The sequence below is a fragment of the Mesoplodon bidens genome (genome assembly GCF_964165515.1).
Source record: "Mesoplodon bidens genome assembly, chromosome: 2".
Taxonomy (NCBI): Eukaryota; Metazoa; Chordata; class Mammalia; order Artiodactyla; family Ziphiidae; genus Mesoplodon; species Mesoplodon bidens.
This window is the reverse complement of record NC_138177.1, coordinates 74,419,119-74,435,464: the sequence shown is the minus strand read 5'-3', so window position 1 is coordinate 74,435,464 and position 16,346 is coordinate 74,419,119. Positions and strand designations below refer to the sequence as shown.

General features: G+C 56.8%; 2 protein-coding genes across 4 annotated transcripts in view; both read left to right on the top strand.

The window, feature by feature from the left end:
- Positions 1–10,028, top strand: part of INTS3 (integrator complex subunit 3) — a 39,928-nt gene extending 29,900 nt beyond the window's left edge. The window contains exons 17-30 of the mRNA XM_081224674.1: positions 272–326; positions 554–657; positions 1,183–1,227; positions 1,446–1,565; positions 3,582–3,735; positions 4,790–4,858; positions 5,734–5,809; positions 6,251–6,364; positions 6,752–6,800; positions 7,880–8,047; positions 8,388–8,488; positions 8,615–8,687; positions 8,892–9,048; positions 9,165–10,028. Coding sequence (XP_081080800.1) covers positions 272–326; positions 554–657; positions 1,183–1,227; positions 1,446–1,565; positions 3,582–3,735; positions 4,790–4,858; positions 5,734–5,809; positions 6,251–6,364; positions 6,752–6,800; positions 7,880–8,047; positions 8,388–8,488; positions 8,615–8,687; positions 8,892–9,048; positions 9,165–9,242 — 1,363 coding nt within the window. The 3' untranslated portion in view covers positions 9,243–10,028. The remainder of the gene's footprint in view (positions 1–271; positions 327–553; positions 658–1,182; positions 1,228–1,445; positions 1,566–3,581; positions 3,736–4,789; positions 4,859–5,733; positions 5,810–6,250; positions 6,365–6,751; positions 6,801–7,879; positions 8,048–8,387; positions 8,489–8,614; positions 8,688–8,891; positions 9,049–9,164) is intronic.
- A 1,359-nt stretch (positions 10,029–11,387) lies between these two features.
- Positions 11,388–16,012, top strand: SLC27A3 (solute carrier family 27 member 3). Of its 3 annotated transcripts, none has more exons than XM_081224579.1 (10): positions 11,388–12,109; positions 12,452–12,661; positions 13,002–13,160; positions 13,704–13,828; positions 14,097–14,291; positions 14,441–14,488; positions 14,705–14,796; positions 15,045–15,142; positions 15,267–15,397; positions 15,717–16,012. In XM_081224579.1, the coding sequence occupies exons 1-10, from the start codon at positions 11,461–11,463 to the stop codon at positions 15,891–15,893; spliced, it is 1,884 nt and encodes a 627-aa protein (XP_081080705.1). In that variant the 5' UTR covers positions 11,388–11,460; the 3' UTR covers positions 15,894–16,012. The 3 variants fall into 3 exon arrangements, with proteins under 3 accessions (XP_081080705.1, XP_081080704.1, XP_081080706.1); XM_081224578.1 differs by having other exon boundaries at positions 14,398–14,488; positions 14,598–14,796; XM_081224580.1 differs by having other exon boundaries at positions 11,785–12,109; positions 12,430–12,661; positions 14,398–14,488; positions 14,598–14,796.
- Positions 16,013–16,346: the final 334 nt, after the last annotated feature.

Sequence of the window (16,346 nt, the reverse complement as noted above, 5' to 3'; positions counted from 1 at the left end):
CCAGCATCCCGGGCTCTCACTCCAAGGTTCTGAATAGAAGAGCCTCTGAGACCCGAAGCGCAGGACTCTGGGGATTTCCCGTGTCTTTGGCCTCTGCCCAGAGGGCAGCAGATTCTGCCCTGAGGCCTCCTCAACCACAGCCCTGATTCCCACAGAGCTCCTTTGTTTTCTCTGTGCACGGGAGTGTGCTTGAGCACGCTGTTCTGGGTGTGTGTCCTCCCCTCTGCTATCATTTACGTCCCTGAGATTTCCTCTCCCTTCTGCACTGCAGTGATACAGAGGCCCAGTGTGAGGTCATGCAGGAAATCGTGGACCAGGTCCTGGAGGTGAGGAGGAACCCGCCCCCTTAGGGAGGAAGCAGCCCAGCCTGCCCAGCTTAAAGCCCTGCAGGCATCTGACTGCCTCCTTCCCCTACTCTAGATGGGTCCCCCTCTGATGGGGGAGGGGCCGGCTGATCCTGGAGGGAGAAGCCGATGAGTTCCGAGGCTCTGGGTAGTGGGGGCAGTGAGGCTTGGGCCTGGGTGGTGATAGTCCCCCTTGTCTTACCACCCAGGAAGACTTTGACTCGGAGCAGCTGTCTGTCCTCGCTTCCTGCCTACAGGAGCTCTTCAAGGGCCACTTTCGAGGGGAGGTGCTGCCCGAGGAGGTCACTGAGGAGTAAGGCTCATCTTTCCTGACTACTCTCCCACCCCACCCCAACCCCTCGGCCTCAGGGAGCTAGAAGGATGACCCAAGTCCTAGAGGCACCTTGCTGAGGACTTGGGAAAAATAATCTCTTCACTTGTTGTTATTCTCACACATACTGATTCATTTAGACGAGGATTTATTTTTTGCCTGCCGAACAGCAAGCGTACTGGGGCAGGGGACTAGCACCCCTCCTGTGCGTCCTGCCCCTGCTGCTGCACCCAGCAACCCCAGCCTTTGCTGCTTCAGGTGGGATTGGACCCTTGCCTGGAACCACCCTGAAGGGCAAGAATCTCACTTGCAATGACAACAACTAGCTTGTGGCTCAGTGTTAGGAACCTGGTTGCTCTGTAAGCCTCTGGGGCAGCGGGAGGTTTAACGTTGGTTAGGAAAGGAGCAGGCTGGCATCTAGCCTCAAGCTAGTTCTCCATAATATCTGCCTGCAAGCCACCCTTCCTCCCCTCACATGGACTCTCATATATCACCCTCCTCTTGTAGGTCCCTGGAGGAATCTGTGGGGAAGCCTCTCTACCTAATATTTAGGTAAGCCTCTCTACCTCGTGTTTAGGTCCAGCTGTAGGAGATGCTGCTCTGCCATCCATCCTCCCTATTAGCACACTTATGCTTCTGTCCTGGGGTAATGGGGCTCCCTCTCCAGGAGGAGGGGTGTGCAGTGGGCACAGACAGCCATACCCCCTGAAGTGCCATAGGAGAGTCTCCCCTAGGTAAAGCTGTCCTCTGTACTCCATCTCCCACTCCAGGAACCTATGCCAGATGCAGGAAGACAACAGCAGCTTCTCTTTGCTTCTGGACCTTCTCTCTGAGCTGTATCAGAAGCAGCCCAAGATTGGCTACCACCTGCTTTACTACCTAAGGGCCAGGTGGGTGTGGTCCCCACGTTTAAGAAGGTGCCAGGAAGCATCCTGGAGAGCCTCTGTCCTACCATACCTGATCCCCCGTCTCCCTTTGCTGTCATCACCAGGGCCTTCTGTGTGTGTGTATTAATAACAGCTTTAATGTGTATAATTCAGTGGTTTTTAGAATATTGACAAAGATGCACAACTGTTACTGCTGTCTAATTTAGAACATTGTCATCACCGCAAGAAGAAACCCCATACCCATTAGCAGTCACTTTCCCATTCTCGCTTTCACCCAGCCCATGCAACACTGATCTGCTTTTCTGTCTCTATAATAGATTTACTTATTCTGGATAGTTCATATAAATGGAATCATACAGTGTTTGATTTTTCATGACTGGCTTTTTTTTTTTTGCGGTACGCGGGCCTCTCCCCGTTGTGGCCTCTCCCATTGCGGAGCACAGCCACCGGACACGCAGGGTCAGTGGCCATGGCTCACGGGCCTAGCCGTTCTGCAGCATGTGGGATCTTCCCGGACCGGAGCATGAACCCGTGTCCCCTGTATCGGCAGGCGGACTCTCAACCATTGCACCACCAGGGAAGCCCCATGACTGGCTTTTTTCACTTAGCCCAACGTTTTCAAGGTTTATCCCTGTTGGTAGCGTGTATCCGTACTTCATTCCTTCTTATGGCTAAATAATCCACTGTACGGATATACCACAATTTATTTACCCATTCACTTGTTGATGGACGTTTGGGTTGTTTCCACTTTTTTGTCTGTTGTGAATAGAGCTGTGAACATGCAGGTACAACTTTTTTTTTTTTTTGCGGTACACGGGCCTCTCACTGTTGCGGCCTCTCCCGTTGCGGAGCACAGGCTCCGGACGCGCAGGCTCAGCGGCCATGGCTCATGGGCCCAGCCGCTCTGCGGCATGTGGGATCTTCCCGGACCGGGGCACGAACCCGTGTCCCCTGCATCAGCAGGCGGACTCTCAACCACTGCGCCACCAGGGAAGCCCCATGTACAACTTTTTGCATGGACAGATGTCTTCAATTTTCCTGAGTATATAGAATTGCTGAGTCCAGTGGTAACTCTATTTTTAAATTTGTGAGAAACTGCCAAACTGTTTTCCAAAGTGACGTGACCATTTTATGTTCCCACCAGCGGTGTGTGAGAGTTCTAATTTCTCCACATGCACCCCAACACTTGTTGGCTTTTGACTACAGCCAGCCTAATGGGTATTAAGTGGTATCTCATCATTGTTTTGATTTGCATTTCCCTGATGGCTAAAGATGTTGAGTATCTTTTCATGCACTTATTGGCCATTTGCATATTTTCTTTGGAAAAATTTCTGTTTGAATCTCTATTTTTTAATTGGGTATTTGTCTTTGTGGATTTTTAAGAGTTCTTCAAATATTCTGGATACATGTCCCTTATCAGATGTATGGTTCTCAAATATTTTCTCCCATTCCGTGGGTTGTCTGTTCAGTTTCTTGATGGTATCCTTTGAAACAGAAAAGTTTTAAATGTTGATCAAGTCCACTTTATTTTTTCTTTTGTCACTTGTGCCTTACTCCTATGTTTTTTTCTAAGAGTTGTGTAGTTTCAGTTCTTACATTTAGGCCTGTGACCCATTTTGAGTTAAGTTTTTTGTATATCGTGTGAGGTAGGGGTCTCGGGGTCTCTATGTGTTATTGCCCTCATTGCTCAGAGCCCAAAGAACAGGAGAGAAAGCTTTCTCTAACCTGACCTGAGCCCTTTCTCTCTTGTTCTTTGCTCTCACCAGATAGTAGCTTCTTCACTAATTGTGGTCTGAGCCCTGTCTGGAACACTGGGGAAAGATGGGGAGAAAGAAGAGTGTCTCCTAATTCCCATAAGTCACCAAGTCCTTGGGGGGAAGGCAGGGGGGCGGCCATGAGAGAGGTTAGCCCAGGGCATCTTGGGCAGCAAAGGAATTCTAGAGTGAGGGTCTACTTAGGAGATGTTTGAGACTGTGGGCTGGGGTCAGGCTGCTGGTTGAGGCCCAACTGGTCTTGCAGCAAAGCCGCCGCAGGGAAGATGAACCTGTACGAGTCATTTGCCCAGGCCACCCAGCTGGGCGACCTGCACACCTGCTTAATGATGGACATGAAGGCCTGCCAGGAGGACGACGTGCGACTGCTATGCCACCTGACACCCTCCATCTACACAGAGGTCAGCACCTCTGCCCGTGTCCACGGGGATGGGACAGCAGTGCCGGCGGGCTCACGGGAGACTCTGCGTTATCTCATGGCACCAGCCCTGACCCTCCTCTCCCCGTCCCTGCTGGCCTTGGTAGGCCCTTTCCTCCTACACCACAGCCGTCCCCTCCTTCTGCCTCTCTTTATCAACTTGAAAAATGTCTAAAACCCCCAGAGTTCTTGTTGTGTGAGTTGGAGTCTGGGCCTATACACTTGTCTCCTCTGCTTTGGCCCCATCCTCTGGACCCAGGACAGGGCCCCCGACCAGATCCATGTTCACGTATCCAAAGCCCTCTTGCCCTCTGATGGCTCACCCTCCGATCTCTCTAATGGTTCTCAAAGACCGGGGCCTCTGTAGTGGAGACTCACCTTTCATTTCCCTGGTTCACTAAGAGTCTCCTCTAGGAATTGGGACATAGGAGGAGGTATCAGCTCTTCCTCCTCTTGGTGAAAGTTACCAGGAACAGGGAAATCAGGGCATAACAGGAGGAAGAGTGATGTCAGCCAAAAACTGGAGGGAGGAGGGGTGCAGGTGCCCAGCTCCCTCCCTGGTGAAGCGGCCTCTCCAGAAGGGACCCTGCCTACCCCATACCCCGCACACGCCATATACACACACTCTACACCTTCTCGTCTTTGGCAAGAGTTAGTACAGGCTGGATTTCTTTGCTGCCAGAGATGCACATGCTAATTCTGTCACCAGTCCACACAGAGCTAACTAACCACCATGTCAGGGCCCTTTCAGCTCTAGCTTTGTCTTTAGATGGCTTCCCATTCCTTTCCTTACACACGCATGTGCACACACACACACTGTGTGCACACACAGATTTAAAAACTTGGGTTCTTTAAGGATTAAGTTCCCAGCTTCGTAACTATTGGATCTTTGTTTAGGGATTTATATTAGGACCCCATCCATGTCTGGCTAGCCCAGCATCCCCTGAGCATGTGGTAGGGAGAGGCGATGAATCATGAGGTGAAAGCTGAGGTGTGCATTTTGGACTTACGCCCTACTTGCCCTCTTTTTCCTCCAGTTTCCAGATGAGACGTTGCGGAGTGGGGAGCTGCTGAACATGATTGTGGCTGTTATTGACTCAGCACAGGTGAACACAGAGCTGTCATCCCAAGAGGCCTGGGGGCAGGCCTGGGGAAACGGGGTTCTGCCTCCCCCTCGGCCTGCAGACAGGGAGCCTGTGTTCTCAGGCACCCTGCTCCTGGCTGCAGCTCTGTGCACCTTAGGCCCTGGGGGCTGGGAAGGAAAGCGGAGCCCCTGGGAGGCGAGCTGGGGCCATTGCCAGTCCCGCTTGGAGTTCCCCTTATTGTCCATATTTTGGGGGCACTCCCGTTCTTCTGGGAAGCTGAGGGGATTGCGTTTTTAAGCTCTCAGTCGGTCTTCCCCTTGGCTCAGAATGAAAATGGTCAGACCATCTCTGTTTGACCTTTCTATCATGCATAGGTCCCTACGAGGCTGTAGCTTGGCCTGTGTCCCTTCTCAGGCCTCAACTGGGGTCCCGTTTCTGCTCCTTCTCTCCACTCATTTGCCCCATTCATAAAAGGGGAAGCGTAGCACTCAAGAGCCCTTCCTCCTTTGCTTTTTTCCCACCCACACCTGTAATCCCGCCCCCCATGGCCCTTCCCTCAGCACAGGCTGGGATGGCTCAGGCCCGGACTACATCCAAGTAGAGAAGCTGCCTGTTCTCCCTCCGCCATCAGGATGCAAGGGGTAGTTTTTCTTAACTATTTTTGCTCCGAATAGGCCTGTGTTTACCACTGAAGCCAGTTGCTCCTTTGCCAGTCCCCTTCATCCTTCAAAGTCCCCGGCATCCGTCATGTGCCATTTCCTCCCCATTCCTTTAAGACTAGGTTTTCACTTCCTCTGGTTTTTTCCCTGAATGAGCCCTCCTGCTTCTGCTTCCATACTAGCTTCCTGGCCTCTTTTAGAACCAATGGGTTCTGCCTTCTTCCTCCTCCCCCTTAGCTCCAGGAGCTGGTCTGCCATGTGATGATGGGGAACCTGGTCATGTTTCGAAAAGATTCAGTCCTCAATATACTCAGTAAGTGAGCAAAGCCCTGAGGTGCCCAGGGAGGAGAGAGAGGGGTGGCAGGCCTGTGTATTTTCTAGTAACAGGAAAGCTGGTTCTGGGGCTGAGAATGAGATAGAACGTCATTCCACCCTGCCGTGTGGCCTCAGGCAATGTCTGTCTGGATCTGTTTTTTGCTCTGTGAAAGTCCCTTGGCCCTCCAGCCTCAAGGCTGATGGGACTACAGAAGCTGTATGAAGGCTTAGGAACTATACTTTGTGTGAAAGGGAAAGTTTCTGTAGTCTTAGGATCACTGTCTCCACCCCTATACCATCCCTGCCTGGGGTGCTGATAGTCAGTGGATTACCCCTGTGTGTGTGTGTGTGTGTGTGTGAGAGAGAGAGAGAGAGAGAAAGGGAGAGAGAGAGGGAGATTGAGAATATGAATGAGGGTATCTCTTCTCTGTCTCCTCAGTCCAGAGCCTGGACTGGGAAACCTTTGAGCAGTACTGTGCCTGGCAGCTCTTCCTGGCCCACAACATCCCCCTGGAGACCATAATCCCCATCCTGCAGCACCTCAAGTACAAAGGCGAGTCGGGTTGTGGGTGTGGAACACGGCAGGGAGAGGGCACTCCCAGTCCAGCTGTTGCAAGGCTTAGGCTGCTGGGCTTCTTTCTAGATGAGCGCAGATCCACCGTCCCCCTTCCCACCAAAGTGCCAAGTGCGAAAAGGCAGGCTCCCTGTCAGTCGCTTCTGCCCTTTAGGTGTATCCTGCAGGCCTCCTCTGAGCCAGGTGCTAGACTGGGGCTCAGGTGGCTCGGGATTTTAGAGGAGTGGGTCAGGGGCTTGTTCTTCCTGGTTTCTTGCTGATTATCTTTGCTCCTTGCAGTGGCTGTTGGTTGGGGGATGGGAGAGGTGCCAGGATTTCTTCCTGGAATTTTGCATGCCTCTGAACAGCCTCTACCCTCCCCCACAGAGCACCCAGAGGCCCTGTCCTGCCTACTGCTTCAGCTCCGAAGAGAGAAGTGAGTTCCACCCTCGGGGGCTCTTTAGTCCTCAATCTCAACACACCAAGAGATGCTGCCATATAAAGGGCTCCTGTCCTGCTCCTTTGGCCGTGTTTTTTCCTATTGTTGACATCTGCTTATTCTACCCTTCCCCCAAAGTGATTTACAAATAAGCAGCTCCCTTGGGATCTGGGCTTCCTCTCGACTTTACCCCCCTGCCCACCAGGAGCTGCCTTCCGAGGAGGGGGCCGGACATCCCCGTTTCCTGCTGCCACAGCAGTTCTAATCCCCGGTGGCTCCTGCTCCCCTCCCCCGTGCTCCTGAGGCCACCACGCGGCTAATCCAAGAGGAGGAAGGGTCAGAGTAGGAGGGTCAGACGCCATCCCCTCCCTCAACCTGCGGAGAGCAGAGCCACCTGGACCCCCGTGCTCCCTGCCAGGGGTGGGGCGGAGAGGGGGAGAAGGCAGAGGCCCCTCCCTCCGTCACAGGCACTTTTCCAAAAGCCCCAGATAAATGGGGCCACAGCTGTATTATCTTTTCCTTCCTACCTTCTTGCCTTCCTTCCACCTTTTCTCCTCTCTTGGCTGGGAGAGTAGAAATGGTCCAGCGCTTCCTAAAGGAGGTGGGAAGATTGGAGGGCTGCGTGGGGGCTGTGGCTTCCCGCCACCTCCCCTGTACCTTCCTCGGGCTAGACACCAGGGTGGCCCACCCACCCAGTGGGGCAGGGGTTGGGGAGCACGCACACACCACACACTTGTCCTCCTGCCCCCCTGGCCCGCTTCCTGACTGTCCTGGGCAAAGTGCGGGAGACTTAGTGGGCCTCCCTGCCAACACATGCACCCGCATACACGCACCTTCTACTGTCACAGAAGCTGAAGAGTCTCATTTCTTGTCTCCTGGCTTCCACAGAGGATGAAACCAGGCATTCCTTGGCCCAAAGAGAAGGAGAGGGATGTGAGAGTAGGAAGAGCTGCCGCAAGTTGGGGGTTGGCACGGGGATGGGGAGGCCAAGGTCTGGGGAAGAAGCCGGTGGGAGAGCTCCAGGGGGTCCTGTGGCCAGCTGTGTGAGCAGGGCACCCCACTCCCCTCGCCCCCAGGCCCAGCGAGGAGATGGTGAAGATGGTGCTGAGCCGGCCCTGCCACCCCGACGACCAGTTCACCACCAGCATCCTGAGGCACTGGTGCATGAAGCACGACGAGCTGCTGGCTGAGCACATCAAGTCCCTGCTCATCAAGAACAACAGCCTCCCGCGCAAGAGGCAGAGGTGGGACCCTCCATACCAGGGCTGCCTGCTGTCCACAGGCCGGCACCAGGGCCGTGCAGTTCGGTCCCTGCCTGGCTTGTGGGCGACATCTAGTGGTGTGAAGCTACCTGGCGTGCAGGACCACTGTGGCCCCTTCCCCTCCTTTCCTAGTGCCCACCCTGTCTTTGGTCCCTGTTCCAGGCACACCTCCCTTACCCTGCCGGGCTCTCCCAGCCCTCCTATCCCCTTCTCTGTATGGGCTGCCTCTGCCTTAAGGAGGGACCTCAGTGGGGGAGGGTGGCTCATTCTCCTGGAGCCATCACCCCAAGCTCAGATTCTGGCTCTTGTGACTTCCCTGCAGCCTGAGGAGTTCCAGCAGCAAGCTGGCCCAGCTGACTCTGGAGCAGATCCTAGAGCACTTGGACAACCTGCGTCTCAACCTGACTAACACCAAGCAGAACTGTATGCTTTCCTGCCCTCTCCGAGTGCATGGCACTGCCCTGGCTCACACCACCTGTGGATCCGGGTGGGGCAGCTCTCAGACACCTCACTGTGTGTCTCCTCCTTCCCTGTTCTCCCTCCCTCTAGTTTTCAGCCAGACCCCAATTCTGCAGGCTCTGCAGCATGTCCAGGCGAGCTGTGACGAAGCCCACAAGATGAAGTGAGGCTCCTTGCACTTTGGGCCTTGGGAAGTAGTGGGAGAAGGCCTGGGTGAGGGTGGCCTGCTGGGGACACAAACTTAGTGACCAGCAAGACCATGGAGTTGAGAACAAATGGAGACCCTGGCATGGGGTCAGAGAAAAGGATGGGAGGATGGCCACGGGGCCAGGACCCCCACCCTCTGAGAGCCTGTCCTCTCCCTCAGGTTCAGCGATCTCTTCTCCCTGGCCGAGGAATACGAGGACTCTTCCACCAAGCCACCCAAGAACCGGCGAAAAGCAGCTCTGTCCAGCCCCCGAAGTCGAAAGAATGCCACACAGCCCCCCAATGCTGAGGAAGAGTCAGGCTCCAGCAGTGCCTCGGTGAGACCCCTGGCTGTGCAAGCCATGCACAGGAGGAAAAGGAGAGTTGGGGTGCAGGTAGAGTTGGGGCCAGCCGCTGCCCAGGCTAGTGATTCCCTCCCCTCCATCTCTTCCAGGAGGAAGAAGACACAAAACCAAAGCCCACCAAGCGGAAACGGAAGGGGTCCTCTGCAGTGGGGTCTGACAGTGACTGAGGCCGTGTTCCCCATTCCACCCCCAGTTGGACTGCCCTCCCCTCCTTGGTGAATCAGAGGTCAATAGGGGCTGGGGAGATCGTAGGGGAAACACCCTGTCCCCATCCCAGAGCTCACCCTGGGAGAAGGACGAGCTGCCTCCTTCAGCGCAGCCTGAGAAGCTGCCGTGCAGCCCCCAGTCCCTCCTCCCTCCTCTCTGGGGCCTCCAGCCGCATCACACTGCTGCTCCCACTGATACTGGGGGTTCCCACTGAAACCAGAGGCTGTACAAAACCTGGACTGTGGTGGAAGTCTTCAGCCTCCTGCCCCCTCCCCCAGCTTCCCCCAAAACTATTTCAGTAGAGAAGAGAAATGGCAGAGGCAGCTGGCCAGAGAGGCTAGGATGAGAGTGAGAACTGTGTGGGTGCCCCTTCCAACTTCCCCCTTCAGGTCTTGATTTGCTCTGAACAGGTATTTTTACAGTTGCCCTCCATACACCAGTATGAAGTGGGATTTTATCTGTGACATGGTCAAGTCGCCTTTTCCTCTCCATGGGCCAGATGCCACAAGTGTTTGGGAAGGAACCTGAGAGGGAGGCCACAGCCCCACCTGGAGGCTTGTGCTGGCCTGAAGCTGGCACCTCAAGTCGGGCCAGAGCCCAGGGAGTCCCAGAGACATGTTCCACAGAACTGTCAAATGGTCACATTTCCTTGGTTTTTCTTTTCTTTCTTTCTTTTTTTCTTTTTGTCAGAGATAAAAGCATTTTAAAAGTTGTTTTTAAATGACAATAAAACAAGCCAGAACCTCTTTTGTGCCGGAGTTGCTGCCCCCACTTACGCTGTGCACGTACAGGTGGTCTTGATTTAATGGGCACCCCCCCCCCTTCACAGCTTCCCCTTCTCTCTTCCTGCCCACCCCCTTCTTTGGAGCAGAAGGCTTGGCTTTACCTGCCGCCCCCCCCCATCCTTCTTGCTTCTATGCCCCCATCCTTGCTGCCACTGGCTATGCAGGCCAGGCACTGACCTGTCCAGGCAGAAATTGATGCTGGCACCACCTCCCGAAAGGCTGTTTGTCTTTACCCATCTCTCAAGAAACCAGAGGCTTCCAAAAGCCGGTATTTGTCATACTCTGGTGCTTACCAACTACTGGAGGACTAAATGCTTGGGGGTGAGGGAGAGAGTTCAGATACTTGGGAAAAAGAACTCTCTTCCACAGTCTGGCCACTTGCCCATCCATGTGTACCGGCAGAAAAGAGCTCCTTGGCTATGCTTTTGTTCCCCTGCTGTCTTGGGAGGTTGTGAGAGGCAGGCTGAGGAGAGAGGAGTGAAGTTGGGCCGACTGCAGACAGCTCCTCCTGTTCAGCCTGCAAATTTGTCTTTTACAGAATCCAGGTTCTCCCTTCCCTCAAAGCTGCTACTCCTTCCTTTGAAAGTTTCAACTGCCGAAGGCCTCCTTTTTTTCCTTCCTCGCTCGTTCCCCAGTTTTCTCTGCCCCAATTAAAACTAGGATGGAAAGCATTCGCTGGCTGGCCCCGGTTATTGTACCTTTGCCCAAAGGGAGGGGCTTCCGCCGTGGCCCCTCCAGAAATCTGGCTGTCTGGGCCTCCACCTTTCCCCTGCTTCACTCTCGGCTCCCACCCCTCTGGGGTTGCTGCTGCTCCTGGCGGCTGGAGGGAGGGCATGGCTCCGGCTTTCGTGCGGGGACTTGCAGCACCATGTGGGCAAGCGGCCGAGTTCTTCAGTCTCTTTTGGGAGAGCAGTGCCACCCTCCTGTCACGGGTGAAAACGGGAAGAAAGGGAAAGATGGACTTGGATCCTAGTGCCCTGGCTCTCTGGCCGGGGGTCCAAAGTCCAGCCAGATGTCTAGACCTCCATTAAGGAGAAAACCTAAAACGGACCCGATCCTGGGATTGAGGGAAGGCGTGAGCACTGCCCAGGACCTGGTAGGGTGCGGGCTGCGAGTCGTCCGGGAGGGAGCGCGCCTAGGGCGGAGCGTAGCTGTGGGGAGGGCCGGGCGTGCGGGGCCGCCCCCCACTAGCACTCCTCCCGGGCCTCTGCTCTCCGCCCGTGGGGAGGGAGGGTGGGGGGCTGGGTGGGAAGAGGCGTGTGCCAGCGCGCGCGCTCCCGGGAAGGAGAGGTCTAAGTACTAGAACCAGCGGCCCCAGGTTTTCAGAAGGGAGTGTCTGGGCAGTCTGCGAGCGGCTGGGGCGAGACGGGGCTGAGTCGAGGAAGCGGGCACGATGGCCGCTCTCCTGCTGCTACCCCTGCTGCTGCTGCCGCTGCTGCTGCTAAAGCTGCGCCTATGGCCGCAGTTGCGCTGGCTCGCGGCAGACTTGGCCTTCTCGGTGCGCGCCCTACGCTGCAAACGGACCCTTCGAGCGCGCGCCCTGGCCGCGGCTGCCGCCGACCCGGAAGGTCCCGAGGGGGGCTGCAGCCTGGCCTGGCGCCTCGCGCAGCTGGCCCGGCAGCGCCCCGCGCACACCTTTCTCGTTCACGGCGCGCAACGCTTTAGCTACGCGGAGGCCGAGCGCCAAAGCAACCGGGCTGCGCGCGCCTTCCTGCGCGCGCGAGGATGGGACGGGGGATCCGGTGGCGGCGACAACGGGGCGGGGGGCGCCGGGGAAGGCGAGCGGGCGGTGCACGGCGTACGAGACGCGGCGGCCGGAAGCGGAGCGGCGCGGCCCGTGAGGGAAGGGGATGGCGCGGCCCCTCTGGCACCTGGGGCCACCGTGGCGCTGTTGCTCCCCGCCTGCCCAGAGTTCCTGTGGCTCTGGTTCGGGCTGGCCAAGGCCGGCCTGCGTGTGGCCTTTGTGCCCACCGCTCTGCGCCGGGGTCCCCTACTGCACTGTCTCCGCAGCTGCGGCGCCCGCGCGCTCGTGTTGGCGCCAGGTAAGGCTGGAGCGCTCGACCGACGGGGGCGGGGCCAGCCACAGAAAGGGGCGTGTCGGGGGGGGGCGCAAAGAAGGAGTGGGCTGGGAAGGAGGCCAGGGGTTCGGAAAGGGTGAGGAGCCGGGTCCCTGGGTTCGCGAAGGGATAAAGCTGGGTCTCTGGTTTCCCAAGGATTTCCAAAGACTTGGGCTCCAGGTCCCAGACCCATGATGGCACGTCCGTATCATACTCTTCAGCCTCGGAGCTCTGCGAGGTGGGGGTGGGGGAACAAATGGGGTAAAGTGTGGGGAAGGCTTCTGGGTAGCGGTAGAGCTGTGGAGCTATGCTTTCCCGCCCATCCAGAGTTCCTGGAGTCCCTGGAGCCTGACCTGCCGGCCCTGAGAGCCATGGGGCTCCACCTGTGGGCTGCGGGCTCTGAAACCCATCTTGCTGGAATCACCGATTTTCTGGCTGAGGCCTCCGCTGAAGTGGATGGGCCAGTGCCCGGGTACCTGTCTGCCCCCCAGAACATAATGGACACGTGCCTGTATATCTTCACCTCTGGCACCACAGGTGAGGGCTGGACACGATATTTACCTCCAAGAAACTGAAGACAAGGAAGGCAGGGGCCTGGGAACAGGAACTGTGACCTCCTCAGCTCGTAGGCCACTCGTCCAAAGCCCCCAGAGAGGAGGCTGATCCCAGCGGCCGTATTTCCTGTCTTGCCAACCCTCCCACCCCTCTTCGTTTCTCCACCTCTCCGAACTTAGCACATTTCTAGGACGGCCTGGCCTGCCTTCTTAGTTTCAGCCTTGCCTCTGCCGCTTTCTGTGGAAAACCAACAGGGGCAAAGGGGGAGACAAGGCTTGGAGCTCAGACCCTTCCCCTGATCTCCCCCTCCCCCTCCCCCCAGGCCTCCCCAAGGCTGCTCGGATCAGTCATCTGAAGGTCCTGCAATGCCAAGGATTCTACCAGCTGTGTGGCGCCCACCAGGAGGATGTGATCTACCTCGCCCTCCCACTCTACCACATGTCTGGCTCCCTGTTGGGCATCGTGGGATGCTTGGGCATTGGTCAGTCTCCCCCACCCCAACCCCCCATTCAGCCTTCCAGCAGATGTTTATGCCAGCAAACATTTATCAAGTACCTACTGTGGTGTGCTCACCTGGGGATGCTTCCTGAGTCCTTCAGGGTAGAGAATCCAGAGGAAGGAGGCTCTCCAGGAGCTCCTGGTTCAGTGGAGAAGCGTCACCTGCACAGACCTACAGGCTGAGCAACTAGGGCGGCCATGCAGTTCACAGAACTCCAGGCGCCAGGGGAGGGGAGGGCCATGAGTGTCAGCCCAGGAAGAGGCAAATGGAGAAGAGGGTTGGGACTTGGGGGCAGGGTTCGACTGCTTGGGGATGGGAAGTAAGGAGAGGGCATTAACGGTGGGAAAGGATGAGGGCCAACTTGGCCTTTGGAAAGTGTGATTGTCACAGCCAGGCCTTTCCGGGGAACTACAGTACAGTGAAGGCTGATGCCTGAGAAGGAGGGAGTCAGGACTCCTCACCCCCAACCCCCCAGCTCTTAACCTCACCTCCTTCCTTCCTCCTCACCCTCTCTGATTCTGGCAGGGGCCACAGTGGTGCTGAAGTCCAAGTTCTCAGCTGGTCAGTTCTGGGAGGACTGCCAGCAGCACGGGGTGACGGTGTTCCAGTACATTGGGGAATTATGCCGATACCTTGTCAACCAGCCCCCGGTGCGTGGGCACAGATCCTGGGCAGAGCCACGAAGGCAGGGAGATGGGCAGTTGGCAGGGGACACTGAAACGGTTGTCTGGGAGTTGGAGGGAGAGGAAGCAAGAAGAAAATGGAAGGGGAGGGTAAGGAGCCTGGGCTGGTAGGTGCTTAGGGCACCTCAAGGAGGCCACAGTGGAAGTGGTGCAAGGAGAGTGGGAAACAGGGCTGCACCTGGGGGAGCTGGCATCTTTGTGTTGAAGCTCCTGCCCCTCTCCCCACTCGTCTCAGAACAAGGCAGAACATGGACATAAGGTCCGGCTGGTGGTGGGCAGCGGGCTGCGACCGGACACCTGGGAGCGCTTTGTGCGGCGCTTCGGGCCCCTGCAGGTGCTGGAGACGTATGGACTGACAGAGGGCAACGTGGCCACTTTCAACTACACAGGACAGCGGGGTGCTGTGGGGCGCGCCTCCTGGCTTTACAAGGTGAGTTACGGGAGGAAACTGGAGAACCTGTGGCACGTCGGGGGGCTGCTGGGGAGGGGGCTCGTGCAACTGAAATGACCCAGTGCCGGGGTCTCCCTTCCCCCAGCATGTCTTCCCCTTCTCTTTGATTCGCTATGATGTCACCACAGGGGAGCCGATTCGGAACACCCAGGGGCTCTGTGTGGCCACATCTCCAGGTTTGTGTCCAGGCGGGGTGGGTAGGGGTGGTGGAGCTGGCTGGCGGAGGAGGATTGGACTTGCAGAGTGTGGTGGGCGGCGGCCCCCTGACCCCAGTGACTCTACCAGGTGAGCCAGGGCTGCTGGTGGCCCCCGTGAACCAGCAGTCACCATTCCTGGGCTATGCTGGGGGGCCAGAGCTGGCCCGGGGAAAGCTACTGAAGGATGTCTTCCAGCCAGGGGATGTTTTCTTCAACACTGGGGACCTGTTGGTTTGTGATGACCAAGGCTTTCTTCGCTTCCACGATCGTACTGGAGACACCTTCAGGTATTTGCCCCGAACTCTCTGATTTCTCTCCTGGGCACCCCATCTCTGTGACCCAAACCCTCTAAACCTCCACTCCCTAATCTGCCCCAACCCAGCTTCTCACCTAACCTCTCATCTCCAACCTCCTAAACACGTCTTCCCCAAGACCTTCTGGCACCTCGCCCTCATCCCTGACCTCTTTCTTTCCCCACCAAGCTCATTAGGCCCTGACCCCTGACTCCCAGTTTCCAATTTCTGCTCTCTGGCAGGTGGAAGGGGGAGAATGTGGCCACGACCGAGGTGGCTGAGGCCTTGGAGGCCCTGGATTTTCTTCAGGAGGTGAACGTCTACGGAGTCACTGTGCCAGGTGCCCAGCCATGGGGCGGGGGGGACCCGGCCCACCACCCTGAAGTGGTATTGCTTGGGCGCACGGAGCATGAGGCCTCGCGGTGGTCAGCTACCACGGCTGACCCTGCCCCCACACCCACCAGGGCACGAAGGCAGAGCTGGGATGGCAGCCCTGGTTCTGCGTCCCCCTCACTCTTTGGACCTTGTGCAGCTCTACGTCTGTGTTTCTGAGAACTTGCCACCTTATGCCCGGCCTCGATTCCTAAGGCTTCAGGTAACCAGCCACTCCTGCCCTGACCCTTTACCTCACCCTGTATATCTGCAGCGGTCAGTGGCTCCCAAACCCCACAAAGGGACCCCCACGTAATACATTCTGTGAAGAGAAAGAACAGTTCCTTCCCAGACACATGCTTTTCACCCCCTTCATCCTCCAGGCCTGGCCCCTTCTCTTCCCTTTCACCCCCTCCCCTAAACCCTGACCTCATCCCCCCTTCCCCCAGTCCTGCCCCTTAACAAAACTCATGCGATTCCCCTGAGCCACTGGGGCAGAATACCCCTTCCTTCAGCCCCCTTTGACCCCTCCCCCTCCCCAGGAGTCACTGGCCACCACAGAGACCTTCAAGCAGCAGAAGGTTCGGATGGCAAAGGAGGGCTTTGACCCAAGCGCACTGTCCGATCCCCTCTACATTCTGGACCAGGCTGGGGGCACCTACCTGCCCCTCACACCTGCCCGGTACAGTGCCCTCCTGGCCGGGGACCTTCGCATCTGAGAGCCTCCACACCAGTGTGCCTGAGGGAGGGACTTTGTGGGGTGGGGTTATTGCAGGTGTATCAGCTGCTGTCAGGGATCTCTTCTATACCAGGTTTGTAATCTTTATTTTGTAATAAATGCGGCCAGAGCCCATTTGGCTCTGTCTTTCTCATCTACAATATTCGCTTCCCTGTCTGTCTGTGGAACTGCTTTTCCCGCAGACATTTTCTCCCTCCCGGAGCTACAGGCGCTCCTGCCCTGACCATGTGGCCTGAGCTCAGTGTCTGGACCTCAGTGTTTTTCCTCTCAGGTGACCCCGTGTGATCCTTGTCCTTGGAAAACCCCTGATGACTGATGTCTGTCTGTGCTTGTGGATATCCTGTCCCAGTTTCACTCCCTGAGTGCAGGGCCCCCACTGCTCTCTCTGGGGAGCCGGAGGACCCAAGGGATTGGTTCAAATGGCCGAAGTGGA

Bases quoted from the DNA above. Each gene is read 5' to 3' on its own strand.
- SLC27A3 (XM_081224578.1), top strand. From the start codon at position 11,461: ATGGCCGCTCTCCTGCTGCTACCCCTGCTGCTGCTGCCGCTGCTGCTG. The intron at 12,110-12,451 runs GTAAGGCTGGAG...CCGCCCATCCAG, and splicing joins CGCGCTCGTGTTGGCGCCAG to AGTTCCTGGAGTCCCTGGAG. The intron at 13,829-14,096 runs GTGCGTGGGCAC...CACTCGTCTCAG, and splicing joins ACCTTGTCAACCAGCCCCCG to AACAAGGCAGAACATGGACA.